General features: G+C 44.6%; 1 protein-coding gene across 1 annotated transcript in view; it reads right to left on the bottom strand.

Moving 5' to 3' along the window:
* The window catches only part of UTRN (utrophin), a 1458479-nt gene that overhangs the window by 74725 nt on the left and 1367953 nt on the right, over positions 1-15801 (bottom strand). The window contains exon 70 of the mRNA XM_029594027.1: positions 15424-15489. Coding sequence (XP_029449887.1) covers positions 15424-15489 — 66 coding nt within the window. The remainder of the gene's footprint in view (positions 1-15423; positions 15490-15801) is intronic.

The following is a 15801-nucleotide window of genomic DNA, read 5'->3' as shown; positions in this document are numbered from 1 at the left end:
ACGCGTGTTTTTGACGCACGTCCACTACCCGTTATAAAGCGGTTTAGTGCACTGAAAATGCGCATCCAAACCCCCCCACCCCTCCCGAAACTAATAGCGTTCATCACATGCAAATGCATGTTGATGAGGCTATTAGTTAGGCACCCTGGATACTGAAAAAAAAAATGTGCAGCCAAGCTCAGAAATAAATGCCTGCCCAGCCCAAAAAAGTGTACAGAAAAGCAGAAAATACTGCTTTTCTGTACACCCTCTGACTTAGTATCCTAGCGATATTAAGTCAGAGGAACCAAAAATATATAAAAATTAAATAAATAAAGTTAAAAAAAAAATGTGCCAGCAGGTCAGGTTAGGAAAACGGAAGCTCAATTATACCGGCGTCCATTTTACTAACCCATGGCTGTCAGCGGGTTCAGAAAACCGACGCTCGTAAAATTGAGCATCGGTTTCTTGAACCTGCTGACAGCCACCTCTCCTGGGTTTCTGCTGCAAGGAGGTGCTAGGGATGCACTAATGTCCCTAGCACCTCCTTTTTAGTGCGAGCCCACATTTAAATACAGAATCGCGTGCCCAGAAGAGGTGGCTGGGTGTGCGTTGGGAGAGCGGGCGCTCAACACTTGAGCACCCATTTTCCTGCAAACCTTACTGAATTAAGTCAAAGAAAGGAACAGAAAATTAGAATCTCTGTAAAATGATATTAAGGTTTTAGAGACAATATCGAGTCAATTTTCAAAGAGTTTAGGATCCTACATCGGCCCTATTGAACATTTACTAGGACTGAGTGCTTACATTTAGGGTCCTAGCTTCATTAGGCTCCTAAATTTAGGATCCTATAAAGTGGGTGTCTACAAGGGTGGAGTTAGGGCATGGAAAAGTTAGGAGCTTAGCACTGATTTTCAGAACTAGGCACCTAATTTAGGGTCCAAATTGAGGCAAATAAATAGCAGGTCTAACTTTAGAGGTCTAACTTTTAAGCTCCTAAATTTATGTGAATTTCAACCATCTAATCATACCGACTTTCAACTGAACTCCCAATTGCTTACCCCATAATCCACCCTTTCCCCCCATTCCTTCTTCCCCTCCCCCTCTTTCCTCATATCATCTCATTCTGGACTCGATATCCATTTCGCTAATACTGTTTAATGATTCAAATGTTTCCATACTACTATACCCATTTGTTAAGAATCTGTTTACCGTTCTTACTAATGTTCAGTTACAAGATATTGTATACCTTTGAAAACCGTTATGATGGCTCAACCGAATAACGGTATATAAAACTCATCAAATAAAATAAAAACTTAAAGGTGAATTTTAAAAGGCCGACACGTTTCAAAACTGGGAGAATTGTGAATATGTCAGGTCGGCATGCGCTGAGCGGATTTTAAAAGGCGTCCGCATACATGTGCATCTCCTGCGGTGCGCAAAACTAACAATTTCCCCAAAAAGGGTGGGGCATGGGCGTTCCTGGATATCACTTTCAAATTGTTGCGTAACTACTTACTTGCACAAATGCAAGCCGGAGTCCCCTGCCATGTAACTTTACTTTTGCTATGGATGGCGTGTAAGTCATAACATTAAAAAATCTAGGCATGTCAGCAGGGTTTTAAGGGTCAGGGTTACCAGGGGAAAAGGGAGGCTATTAAACTAGGAGGGTTTGGAAGTCCTATCCCTTGCCTGGGCGAACTGGGAACTGGTAATGACATCAGTGCCCAGGTCTATTAAAATTCCCCCACTTGCGTGATAGAAGTGGCATTTGTGCGTGCCCGCTTAAAACTGGGCGCACATGTGCGCACAGCAGTGGCTATTTTATAATACGCGCACATATACGCGAAAATGTTATAGAATAGCTGCAACCATGGGCGCGAGCTGGCAAATGTGTGCTCGTGCGCCTGTTGAAAAGTTACTGTCTCTGAAACTTAAGTTCGGCTAAAAATAGGTGGCTAACTCAGGGACATAATTTGGAGTCCTAAGTATTGGAGCTCAGCTTTCTTTTTTTTTTAATATATGCCCCTATATTTATATTCTATACATTCACAGACAGCAAGTAGGTGCTTGCTTTTTAGTCGACAATCACGACTTTATGCTGAAAACAATAAATCTGGCATACTTTTAGCTCAATATGTAAAAGGTATGAAACATAGACTGAGGGTTGGTGCTATTATGTCTTCAGATGGCCACTATTTGTCTAAGGACCAAGATATCTTACATCAATTTAAGAATTATTATTACCAGTTATATTCATCTGAGACTTCTCTATCCCATGATCAGTTTGGACAGTTTTTGGATCGATTAGAACACCCTTGCCTTTCTGAGGTACAGTGTGACCTTTTGGAATAGATATTATAGGAAAAATAACTAAGGCTATCACATCTCTTTCACCTAATAAATCCCCAAGTCAAGATGGATTCTCAATGGCATTCTATTTGGCCTTTTAAAGAACTAGCTCCTAAATTGTAAGGCTTACATAATGGATTTCTGCAAGCTGGTCTTGCAAAAGTCTCCTTCAGTGAGGCTAGAGTTCTTGTGACCTTGAGCAAAACCACATATATGCAAAATTATCACCCTTCCTTTCTTATTAATGTGGTTTATAAAATATTTGTTTAGATTCCAACATGGAGACTAGCAAGACTAATGGATTGTGTGGTACACAAGGATCAAACTGGATTCATGTCTGGGAGAGTGACCTCTGATATTGCCAGATTGTTTTGCAATATCCTCTCTTTTAACAAAAAGACATGAAGATCCTTTGTTGGCCCTATTTATTATTTTCTTTAAAATAATTTATAGCCTCCAAATTTATAGCCTCCAAAATTCGGGGCAGGGTACAAAGTTATATACATAATCTTTGGATGCAGAAAAGGCTTTCAATGGGATAGATTGGAAGTATCTTTTTTTTGTTTAGATTTGGCCCTAAATTTATTAGTATGGTCAAATTGCTATATTCTTACAGCTAGGTTGTTTATTAATGGGTTTGTTCAGTTATGTTTCAGCTGCAAAGAGTAACGAGACAAAGTTGTCCTCTTTCTCTGTCATTATTTAATTTGGCTTTAGAATCCCTGGTAATTGCTATTCGACATGCACAAGAAATTAAGGGGGTCATTTTCTATTGCTCATCGCGTGCGATAAGCGGCTATCGCACACGAAAAGTCCCTTTTCGTGTGCGATAGCTTGCGGGGGCGGAGTCGGAGTGGAGTTGGTTAGAATGGTGAATCCAGGAGTGGAGTGCGTTAGAATGGTGAATCCAGGCCTAAAAGTGTTAAATATAGAAATCTGGAAAATAAATTGTGCTAGCTATATTTCTGTAGATTTAATATTGCCCCTTCTAGAGATTATTGAATGATTTTCTTTTATCTCTGGATATAAGGGAACTGGGCAAAATCCACTGTTATGCCTCTTAATAAATATGTAATTAGAAATGATTTAACAGATTATCTTTTCTATTGGGCTGCTCCCACTATTTCCTGCCTTAGGGTTTGGTTTGGGGCCTCCTTGGAAGAGACAGTGTTTAAGGACACTGAAACGTTGACAGATATTGTTAATGACATGCTTACCTGTTATACTTATCATGGTGGGGAAGATTAGAGAAATTGCAAGAGAGACCTCTTACATACATTACCAACACTAATACTGAAATGTGTATAAAACACCAGTAAAAATATATGAGAGAGGTACAAAAATACAATATAAGTTTTTTTTTATTAGTGTTGTTACATACTGTTTTAACAAGATATAATAAATGTATAGAGAAAAATATACTTGGAAAAATAATCAACAATATCTCTTTTTAACAATGAAACACTAGTACCATCATCACCATGGGCTCATACTGGTTGATTTTAAAAGCCCTACGCGCGCCAAAGCCAGGAGACACGCACATGGCTCAGGCTGGTGAAAGCCGCGTGGATTTGAAAACCAGTGCGGGTACGCGAGTATCTCCCGGTACGTGCATAAAACGTTTTCTCACCAATAGGGGAGGGCCGTGGGCATGGTCTGGATGGAGCATAGACAGGACATGGGCGGGCCGGGTCCGTAGTATAAATCCAGTGCATAAATATTTGCGCGCACAAGCGCTCACCGGGGTCCCCTACCACGTGACTTTACTTCTGTTTCGGGCGGCTTGTAAGTCGTGTAACAAAAAAAATGTGCTGGTCAGAGGGGTTTCAAGGGTCGGGGGTGAAAGGTGAGGCAAGTTAGCTAGGGGGTTTAGGAAATCCTCTCCTTTACTAGGATGAATTGGGGGTGAACTGGGAAAACGGACCTACTGCATCACCACGGGTCCCTATTCCCCCACTTACATACTTGAGACGGCATTTGCGCGCATATGTGTATCTTATAAAATTGGCGCATCCATGTGTGTGCATGCGCGTGGGCCTTAAATTTTACTTAAGCAAAATTACTAAATTTTGCTTAAGCAAAACTACTTTGTAACAAGTAGTTACAAAGCCCTACTTTTAATCATTAGTCCCAGCTTATGATATACTTTTTTAATTGTTTGCAAATAAAATAAGCAAATGTTAAATGCTGGATATGGTTTATCTCTTTTTAAATTTGAACATGAATGCTGAATCTCTGGACACAACCAAAGGCTGTTGCAGCAATTGCTGCCGTTCCAACAATCACCAAAGCAAAACACTTATCTGTGGCAAAATGCAAGCCCCCAAGAAGAAGTCCCAACATGAGCCATGTCTCGGAAAGGTCTTCTCTCTTCCTGCTTCAGGGGAAACTTTGAAAGTGCTACCAAGCCAGTGTGCAGTAACTGATGACAGCATTTATCCTGCGTGTGCCATGTTGTTTGCAACACTGCAAGTGCAAACACCATGGCACATGCTGGATAAACAATGTCTGGATAAACCCTCTGCTTCACCTAAAATGTGCGTGAATAAACAAGCCCCTGAGTATCTCTCTCAACATCTTTTCTCTACACTCCCACTAGAGAACTCTGATCCTCTCAAATGGCTCTTCTCGCCTCCCTGTCTCTAGCTTCAGCTAGACCATACTGTACTAGATTTTGTACCTTCAGTTGTTATGCTCCAATAATTTGTAACAAGGTACTGCTACCCCTATGCCTCAAGCCGTACTTACCTCATTTTTAGGAAAAAAGCTAAGGCATAGCTCTTTGGCCACATATTCCCTTAGAACATTATGGCAGAGGCACTCATTCTTTCTAACCTGTCTGCCTAAACCATCAAGAAAGGACTATAAGTTATACAGCCTGAGCTCTCAATGCGACCCACTCTAAATTTGATTCAACTGTGATTTCAAATGACTTTCGACCAATGTACTATAACTGCTGAGTAAAAAATGGTTTTGTAATCTGCCTTGAGGCCACTAGTGGAAAAGGTAGAATATCAAATGTCTATAAATAAATAAGCGCTGGAGGGTCTAGATGAAATGTTGGAGGTATTGGCAAACTGTGATTCCAAGTTTGTGCAGAAGCATTTTCAGAAGTGGGGTATACTCATGCTTTATAAAATACCTGCCTGCGCATAAAGGGGTAGATTTTCTAAAGCTGCACGCAGGCACGCGTGCATGTTATAAAATTGGGGGCCGGCGCGCGCAAAGGGGTACACAATTGTGCACCCTGCATGCACCGACGCCCATGGCCTTCCCCAGTTCCCTCCCAAGACGCTCCAATATCGGAGAGTCCTGGGAGGGAACTTCCCAATCCCATACCCTAACCTCCCTTCCCCTAACCAACCCGCCCCCTATCCCTGTCCTAATCCCCCCCCCAAAAAATTATTTTACCTGCTGCGCCAGTCATGCATGTATCTCCCAGATGTGACGCATGTAGGACTTTTAAAATTTGCCCTATTGTATTTCAATGTGTGCATTTTCAAAGGTGTTTCATGCGTAAAAATAGCATAAACACACAAGTACCATGCATGCCATTATATGCTATTTTATAAACATCAAGAGTATGTACATATTTTCAGTTTCGCGCATACATTTTACCATGGAAAAAACGGGTGTTTTAGGGCAAAGAAAGCGTGGTAATTGCTATTTTATAAGAAAGATACACATATACATTACAGAATGTATTCATACATTTTTACACCTGCTAATAAATTTGTGGAAGTGAAACTGGATTTTTTTGTCTGCAATTTTTAGATGGGAGGTTTAGGTGAACTGGTCTGGGATCAGGATGAAATGCTAGAGGGTGTAAGTGAACTAGTAAACTGGTGTAGCTATTGGCAAACTGGTGATTCCAAGTATGAGTGCAAGTATTTTCAAATGGTATACATGCATACTTTATAAAATACATGCCTCCCCATTTAATTCTGGGTGTTCATTTGAACAGAGTCACAATTATTTTGCTTGTTTATAAAATGAGTAGAGAAAGTGTGCATTTTTTTTGCACTAGAAATATGTGTGTGTACTAAAACATGTGCATGTATTTTCAGAGCAGAAGTAACCGGTATTAAATAAACTGTTCAGCTTATACCGCACAGTTTATAAAATACTTGAATTAATCTTTGCAAGTCCATTTACACATGCAAATGCTGTACCATGAATAGGTTTGAAAGTCAAGCTCATTGTTATAATAATCAGGGCTGAATTAAGGGGCGGCCAAAAGGGCACAGAAACCTATCCAGTGACTGAAGATTCGAGGAGTCTGTGGGGCCGCCCCAATCCGCTGATGGACAAAGATCGAAGGAGGCCGGCAAGGCAGACAAAAACCTGCTGGCAATCGAAGATTGAAGCAGGCCATGCGGCTACCCAGCGGACCCCAACCTGCCGGAGGCCAAGAGCCGCCTGGTGGATCCCAAGCTGCCGGTGGTCAAAGATCAAAGAAAGATGCAGGGGCCACCTGGCGGAACCCACCCCGCCAGCAGCCGAAGATCAAGGGAGGTCTGGGGGGGGGGGGCGGGGGCCACCTGGCAGACCCCAACTTGCCAATGACCAAAGATCAAGGAAAGCCGCAGAGCTGCACGTTGCACCCTAACTCGCTGGCAGCCAGGATGAGGATGAGGCTCTGGGCTGCGCGGCTGAAATGGAAGGCCCAGGGCTGCTGGCGGATCCCAACCAAAGAAGAGTTGGAGATGCAGGGATGTTTGAGTATTTATATGAGAGAGAGAGCATGTATGTGTTTGAGCATGTGTGAGAGAGAAAGTGTGTGTGTGTGTATGTATCTCTGTCTGACAGAGAGTGACTGTGTGTGTGTGTGTCTGAGACAGAGTGACTGTTATGTATCTGAGAGTCTGAGAGAAAGTGAGTGTAATTTTCTCTGTCTGAGAAACCATGTGTGTGTGTGAGTCTGTCTCTGTGTCTGAGAAAGAGTGTGTGTGTCTCTGCCACTGAGAAAAAGTGATTGTCTGACTGTGTGTGACTGTGTCTAATGGAGAGTGACTGTATATATGTGTGTCTGTTTTTGTGTGTGTGAGAGTAAGTCCTTCTGTGTCTGAGAAAGAGTGGCTGTATGTGTATCTGTGCCTCTGAGACAGTGACTGTGTTTGTGTGTCTCTGAGAGAGAGTGACTATGTGTGTGTGTGTGTCTGAGACAGAGTGACTGTTATGTATCTGATAGTCTGAGAGAAAGTGAGTGTGATTTTCTCTGTCTGAGAGACCATGTGTGTGTGTGAGTCTGTCTCTGTGTCTGAGAAAGAGTATGTGTGTCTCTGCCACTGAGAAAAAGTGATTGATTGTCTGTGTGTGACTGTGTCTAATGGAGAGTGACTGTATATATGTGTGTCTGTTTTTGTGTGTGTGAGAGTAAGTCCTTCTGTGTCTGAGAAAGAGTGGCTGTATGTGTATCTGTGCCTTTGAGACAGTGACTGTGTTTGTGTGTCTCTGAGAGAGAGAGTGACTATGTGTGTGTGTCTGTGGAAAATGTAATGTAATGCTCAGTGCATATAATAAATCCCTTATTTTGAATTTAAAGAAAGAAGCAACATTTTCCTGTTTGGAGTGGGAATTTTGTGGGGAGAGGAGTTGTTGCTCCAAATTATTAGCCTGCTCTAGCCACCAGCATGTCCGTCTGGCCCTAATTATTATCTGAGTAAAATATGTGTGTGTAATATTATTTATTTATTTAGCATTTTTATATACTGAAGTTCATGTAACAGGTTACAAATCACCTCGGTTTACATTATAACAATATGATAAAATGAGTAGAGAAAGTATGTGTGTTCCTGCATTACAAATACACGCATGTACTGAAACATACGCACATACTTTTAGGGAAGAAATACATGGTATTTTATGTGTGCAGCTCCCACCACACAGTTTATAAAACACTAGCATAAATCTAAATGGGAGCACGGGCCCACTTTTGCACACAAATGGTGTTCTGTGCTACAGGTTTGAAAGTTGGGCTCTAAAAAGACCAAAAATTAAAAAATAATGTTGCAGCTTTTGAGACCTCATAGGCCTGTTATTCACATGTCATCTACTTATTTTAAAAATCCAAATAAAACAAATCAACATTACTACAAAATGAAATACGGATGTAGAAGGACTTATTTAAATCATTTCAAACTAAAGCCTTGGGATTATTCATTGTGTTACCTAGCAGGACAGGAGACAAAGTTTCTGGATCAGACTAATACTCACAAAGCACTGGTTGAAACGTCCTCCCCTTTGTTTGGCAGTGCTCTTTGATGAAGAGAGATTTTGGAGAAAACCAGTACATACTGGAAGTGACTTATGACAGCAACCATCTGAGGGTTAGCTAGGACATATCCAGGGAGAAGGACCCTTAATGGGAAGGAGGTTTAAAGAAAAAGCAAATGTTGCTTACCTGTAACAGGTGTTCTCACAGGACAGCAAGATGTTAGTCCTCACATATGGGTGACATCATAGGATGGAGCCCAATCACGGAATGCTTTTGCCAAAGTTTCTAGAACTTTGACTGGCACCTACTGGGCATGCCCAGCATGGCACTAAACCTGCAGCCAGCAGGGGTCCCTCTTCAGTCTTGTTTAAAGCTACAGGAAGTGCCAAAAAATAAAATAAGAAAACAAACCCAGCACCGTGGGGTGGTGGGCGTGTTTCATGAGGACTAACATCCTGCTGTCCTGTGAGAACACCTGTTACAGGTAAACAACATTTGCTTTCTCACAGGACAAGCAGGATGGTAGTCCTCACATATGGGTGAGTACCGAGCTGAGGATGTCCGAGAAATGCACCAAATGTACCCAAGATGTGCAATAGGCACAAGTATTGGGGAGGAATTTGGTAGCGGGCATCCTGAACCCTAACAGGCAGGCGGAAGGGTGCGGGTACGTCACGTTGTAAAAAGGTTGTGCAAGACAGATTGGACGAAGATGGAATCTTGTCTTCCGGCCTTGTCTAAGCAATAATGGGCTATAAAGGTATGGAGCGAACTCCAGGTAGCAGCCCTGCAAATGTCACGAAGCGGCACCGAGCGTAGGTGTGCTACTGAAGTCGCCTTGGCCCTCACAGTGTGGCTTAACATGGTCTTGAAGTGGAATGCCTGCTTGCTGATAGCAAAAGGATATGCAGTCTGCTAACCAGGAGGAGAGAGTCTGCTTACCCACAGGCTGCCCCAATTTGGTGGAATGGAAAGAGACAAACAATTGAGTGCTTTTCCTGTGGGCAGCTGTACAGTCTAGATAGAATGCTAGAGCGCATTTACAATCAAGGGTATGCAGAGCCTGTTCTCCTGGATTGGAGTGAGGCCTAGGAAAGAAGGTAGGTAGTATAATGGATTGATTAATGTGAAACTCCGATACTACCTTAGGTAAGAACTTAGGGTGAGTGCGGAGTACTGCCGGGTCCTGCAGAAGTTTAGTGTAAGGCAGATAGGTAACTAGGGCCTGTAACTCATTAACTCTGCGAGCAGATGTTATTGCCAAAAGAAAAATCACTTTCCATGTGAGATAGCGAAGATCACAGGCTTGGAGAGGCTCGAATGGTGGTTTCATGAGCCTTCCTAAAACCAGATTGAGGTCCCAAGAAGGGGTCGGAGGGTGCAGTGGAGGCTTGAAGTGAAGCAAGCCCTTCAGAAAATGTGTTACGAAGGGTTATACTGAAATAGGAATGTCCCCGACACCTTTATGGAAGGCGGCTACTGCACTGACATGCATTCTGATGGAGGTTTTTAGATCTGATTCTGACAAGTGCCAGAGATAGTCTAGAAACTTTGTGGTGGAACAGATAAAGGGATCAAGGGATTGAGAAGAACACCATGATGTAAAACCTGTTTCATTTGTAAATATAAGATTTTCTTGTGGAAGGCATCCGTGAAGCAATCAGGACATGGGAAACTGTCTCCGAAAGGTTAAGTGGCTGAAGAATTGACCTTTCAACATCCAGGCCGTCAGAGACAAGGCCTGAAGATTGGGTGGCGTAGGCACCCATTGTTCTGAGTGATCAGAAGCAGGTCCTTTCCCAAGAGAATGTGGCTGCGAATGGAGAGGTCCTGAAGAATTGGAAACCACACCTGGCGAGGCCAGTGAGGTGCTATCAGGATCATGCATTCCTTGTCCTGACGTAACTTCACGAGAGTCTTCGAGAGAAGTGGAAGTTGAGGGAATGCATATAGGATACCGGTTGCCCATGAGAGGGAGAACGCATCTCTTGGCTGAGAGTGTTGGCTGCGAGTGAGAGAGCAAAAGTTCTCTACTTTGCAGCTCTGAGGTGACGCAAAGAGGTCTATGTGGGGGTAACCCCAACGTTGGAATACTGAGTCCGCTACAGTGGGGTCGAGGGACCACTCGTGTGGTTGAAAGGCGCGACTCAGCTTGTCTGCCAACACATTGTCCACGCCCGGTAAGTAGGTGGCCCTGAGGTACATCGAATGGGAGAGGGCCTCCGCCCATATCTGCGTAGCCTCCTGACACAGTAGGTAAGAGCCCGTTCCTCCCTGTTTGTTGATGTACCACATGGCCACCTGGTTGTCCATCTGAATGAGGATGACCGGTTGGAAAGGTGATCCTGAAATACCCTGAGAGCATATCTGATTGCTCGAAGCTCCAGAAAATTGATTTGGTGTTTGGCTTCCTCTGGAAACCAAGTCCCTTGTGTCTGCAAATCGGCGACATGGGCTCCCCAGCCAAGGTTGGAAGCATCGGTAGTGAGAATTATTTGAGGGTCTGGAGCCTGGAAGGGCAGGCCTCGAAGGAGATTGATCTGATTTTGCCACCAGGCTAGAGACTTACGAAGTGAGTCGGTGATGTGGACAGTGGTCGATAGAGGTTGGATGGACTGAGTCCATTGTGATCTTAGAGTCCACTGTATGACTCTCATGGCCAAGTGGGCCATTGGGGTACCCTGTACTGAGGACGCTATGTGACCTAGCAGGATGAGGAAGTGGCGTGCAGTTGTGCGTTGCTGAGACTGTAGCTGGTGTGCGAGAGAGATGAGAGTGAGAGCTCAATATCGAGGCAGAAATGCCTTTGCCTGCAAGGTGTCCAAGTCTGCCCCAATGAATGATAAAGTTTGAGATGGGACTAAGCAGGATTTTGCATAGTTGACGAGAAATCCTAGCGAAGTCAGAGTGTGTAAAGTAAGACATAGGGACGACACAGCAGCCTGCTGAGTGGGAGCCCTGATCAACCAATCGTCTAGTAGACGTGAACACTTTGAGTCCTGGGGAAGGCTGCTACTATTACGAGGCACTTGGTGAAGACTCATGGTGCAGATGCCAGGCGAATGGTAGCACGCGGTACTGGGGCCTACCAGAAATCTCAGGAACCTGCGATGAGATGGAGTTATCGCAATGTGTGTATACGTGTCTTGGAGACTGAGAGAGCAGAGCCAGTCTCCTTTTTGCAGAAGAGTAATGAGGGAACCCAATGTTACCATCTTGAACTTTTCTCGGTGGAGGTACTTGTTGAGAGCACGTAGGTCCAAAATTGGATGAACGCTGCCTGATTTTTTGGGGATTAGAAAGTACCGGAAATAGAATCCTAGGCCTTATTGGGAGTAGGGCAATGGTTCTATTGCTCTGGACTGGAGGAGGATGGAGACCTCCTGCTCCAGGAGAAGTGAGTGGTCGGATGTTCGCCACGTCCGTAGAGGTGGGGAGTCCAATGGGATGGAGAGAAAGTTCAGGTGATAATCTTGAGAGATTATGGCAAGGACCCACTGGTCTGAGGTGATTGTGTGCCACCTGTTGTTGAAATGGCACAATTGACCTCCCACTCATATCTGAGGCGGTGAAAACTGGCTGCTTCTCTCTATGCAAGAGTCAAAAGCCGGAAGCAGGGCCCGGCTGAGGAGCTACCTGCAGCTTTTATTTCCGCGGTTGACGAGACTGGGCCTTTTGGAAAGGTCTCGTGGAACGAGTCCTAGACTGTGGAGGTTAGGACTTCTTTGGACGGAAGAATGACTTTTTAGTATCCTTCCTGAAAGGCTGTTTGGAGGAATACTCAGAGGGCATCAGAGAGAGCTGGCGAAGGGTCTCATGATGGTCCTTGAGTTCCGCCACCGTCCGCTGAATCTGTTCGCCAAACAGATTGTCGCCTATGCAGGGCAGATCAGATAATCTGTCTTGTACTTCAGGACACAAGTCCGATGACTTAAGCCAGGCCTATCTTCTTGTCGAAATAACAGTTTCAGATACCCTGGAAGCAGTGTCGAAGATATAAGAGGATCTAATTTCATGCTTCCCTGCTCGAAGCCCTTGTGTACCAGGGCTTGAAGCTGAACCTGGAATTGCTGAGGTAGGGAGTCTGCAAAGTCCTGTATCTGCTTGAATAAGACCCTGTTGTACTGGATCATATACAGCTGGTAAGAGGCAATCTGGGAGATAAGCATTGATCCTTGAAAGACACGCCAGCCAATGGCATCCAGGAATTTCTTCTCCTTACCTGGGGGAAAGGAAGAGTGGGATTCTGATCTTTTTGCCCTCTTTTGGGCCGATTCTACAACCACAAATTGGTGATGCAGCTGAGGTTTCTGGAATCCTGGGGCTGACTGGACCAATTAAGTGGTATCAGCTTTCCTGTTGACTGGAGCAACAGAACTAGGGTGTTCCCAGTTCTTTTTGAGGAGATCCAAAAGAACCTGGTGAATAGGGATGGAGGTTATTTCCTTGGGAGCATCCAGGAATTGTAACAGCTCCATCATTTGATGCCTATCATCTTGCTCAGTCTGTAATTGGAAGGGAATCAATTCAGAAATTTCCTTCACAAAATTTATGAAGGACAAGTCCTCTGGAGGAGAACGCTTCCTACTTTCAGTAGGAGAAGGTGGCGATGGTAAATCATCGGTGTCTTGAGATGAATCGTCAGTCCATGTGTCATAGGGATTGGCACCTGTCCCTGTAGGAACCTGAGAAGGACGGGACGATGGTATTCCTGAAGGTCCTGGTCTAGGATCTGAAGGCATCGAGATAAGTACTGGAGGCACTGATGAAGGCATGGAGATCACCGGTGCAGGCATCGAGGGCATCGACGGATGGATCGGTGGCGCCGATGGGCACATCGGCATCGGCAGGACTCCCGATGGAGGAATGCGGAACGGTGTTTCCCCTCCCAATGATAGGGTAAGCAGGGAAGGCACCGGAGCCATCGGTGACCCAGGATCCATCGGTGGAAAAGAAGCTATAAGCGCTTCCATCTTTGAGAGCAGCAGTGCCAATGCTGCCAGAATGGGATCGATGGTCGGTTTTGCGACCGGCGCCGATTTCAGTGCTGGGGGACCTTGGAGTCTGTGCATTGCCTTATCGATGGCCTCCTGAACCATCCGGTCCAGTTCTTCATGGAGACCTGGAGCAAGCAGCCCCAGCTCTGGAAGGGAAGAAGGAGGCAGAGGCATAGCCGGAGGGACCACCGTAAAAGGCGGAGTCGCGGCTCCCGATATCCGTCCGAGTGAGGGTTGCCTCGGTGACCCGGTCGCAGAAAGGGTCGATGCCTTTTCTGGATGGGGTTTCTTCGATGGCGACTTGGACGATGGTGAGGTCGATGCTTTTCCTTCATTGATGGTTCGAGACTTCCGGTGTCAATGCCAATGTTTCTCTCTACGATCCCCTCGGTCCTGAGGGGGCGTAGAGGTCGTCAAAGGCAGAGAAGTCGTTGACGCCGGACGGTCACCGGCCGGTGGCCGATACTGGCGTGTGGCCGATACTGGCACGAAGTGGACGGTGCCGGTTCAGACGACGTCAATACAATAGACAGAGGTGGAGTTTGAGAATGGAAGAGAAGTTCCATTTTCTCCATTCTGGCCTTGCGACCTTTTGGTGTCATTAAGGCACATTTGGTGCAAGTCAGGACATCATGCTCACACTGGAGACACATTACACAGACTTTTTGCGGGTCTGTGTAATGTGTCTGGTGCGAGTACAATCCGGGCACCGACGGAACCCCGATGCCATGGCCTTTGAAAAAATGTAGCCGCGGTATGGTCAACGGCCAATAGGCCACGAGGGCCAAACTCGATGGGAATCGACTGAAAACGGGTAAAAACTTACCGGAGTACCGCGGAGTCAAAAAATTCAAAGGAGGGACCCCTGTGGGGTATGAAAATTTTTAGTAATTCTGTGAGGAAAATTCCTGTCAGGAATCTCTGTGGATCTCCTTAACCTGCATGGCTACTGCTGCGCGGAAAAAAGAAGACTGAAGAGGGACCCCTGCTGGCTGCAGGTTTAGTGCCATGCTGAGCGTGCCCAGTAGGTGCCAGTCAAAGTTCTAGAAACTTTGACAAAAGTGTTCCGTGATTGGGCTCCATCCTATGATGTCACCCATATGTGAGGACTACCATCCTGCTTGTCCTGTGAGAAATAAGGTAATTCTAGTACAAGTCCCCTGGAGACAAAGTCAAGTGAAAGAAGGGACTGGTCAACCAGTTTGAATTGAGTGTGGAGCAGAAGTAAATGCAGTCTTCTCACAGAGCCATATAAATTCACACAAATATGATATCAACCACATTCATTTAAACACATATGAGAATTTCTCCCATATCCTAATTATAATTTGATCGGTGAGCAATTATTTAATCTTTTTCAATTGTTACATTATAACCTTAATTCAGCTAATTGTAAGAACCTAGAGAGTCTGTTAACGAACATGTGTACAGGCTGGAACTAGGTGAAGACAAAGCAGAGAACACATTTGTTCCATATAAATAACACAACTCTTTTAGCAGCAAAGCATATTCTCCATTGAATAGCTTATTTTATCTGAATTAATGGGTCAAGCCAGGGACAGGAGACAACTGGAATGAACAATTTATAATAAGTGCCTCTTCTTTTTTTTTTTTCCAGTTGAAGTGCTCTGATTTTGTGAGGCAGAATCCTTGACAAACGGAGGGCTTGCTATTTTCTTTGCCAAATGACACACTTCCAAGTTGCAGAAATCCTGCCAAATCATGCCATTAGTGCTCAGTAGCAGACAATTTATGCAGGCATTCTGGGGCCTCACTTACCAGTTTCTTTGACTGGCACAAAAATTCAGAGTTGAAATGAATGGAAATTATAGCCGTTCACCATAATCAACCAGTAACCCTTAACGGTGATTTACTTACACACTTCCTGTGGTGGAACTGCTGTCTGTGAGCAAGGAACCATTGGTCCTTTCCATGTGGGCTAGCCTAGAGGAAAGGAGACAAAGCATCGATTTGCAATGTGATATTTGTTGAACGTACACTGTCAGAAAGGTGCAATTCCTTACAACACTGTAATATGTGAACTTACTTTGTGTCAAACTACACAGCCAGCTTCCTAAAAACCTCTTAAACAACAGTGAACAGGATAACTTCGCAATTCACAGGTCTGATGCCATTTTTCTCTGCTCCCTGACAGCAATGCCCATAGAGGGAGGCATTATGAAATAGCCGAGTAGCTGCAAAGTACACGGGTATTTTTACTGCCATGCATACTCATTAGCTAATTCCCACAGAGAA

The sequence above is a fragment of the Rhinatrema bivittatum genome, chromosome 3, assembly GCF_901001135.1.
Source record: "Rhinatrema bivittatum chromosome 3, aRhiBiv1.1, whole genome shotgun sequence".
NCBI lineage: Eukaryota > Metazoa > Chordata > Amphibia > Gymnophiona > Rhinatrematidae > Rhinatrema > Rhinatrema bivittatum.
Note: the sequence above shows the minus strand (reverse complement) of the source record. Positions and strands in the feature narration are given on the sequence as shown.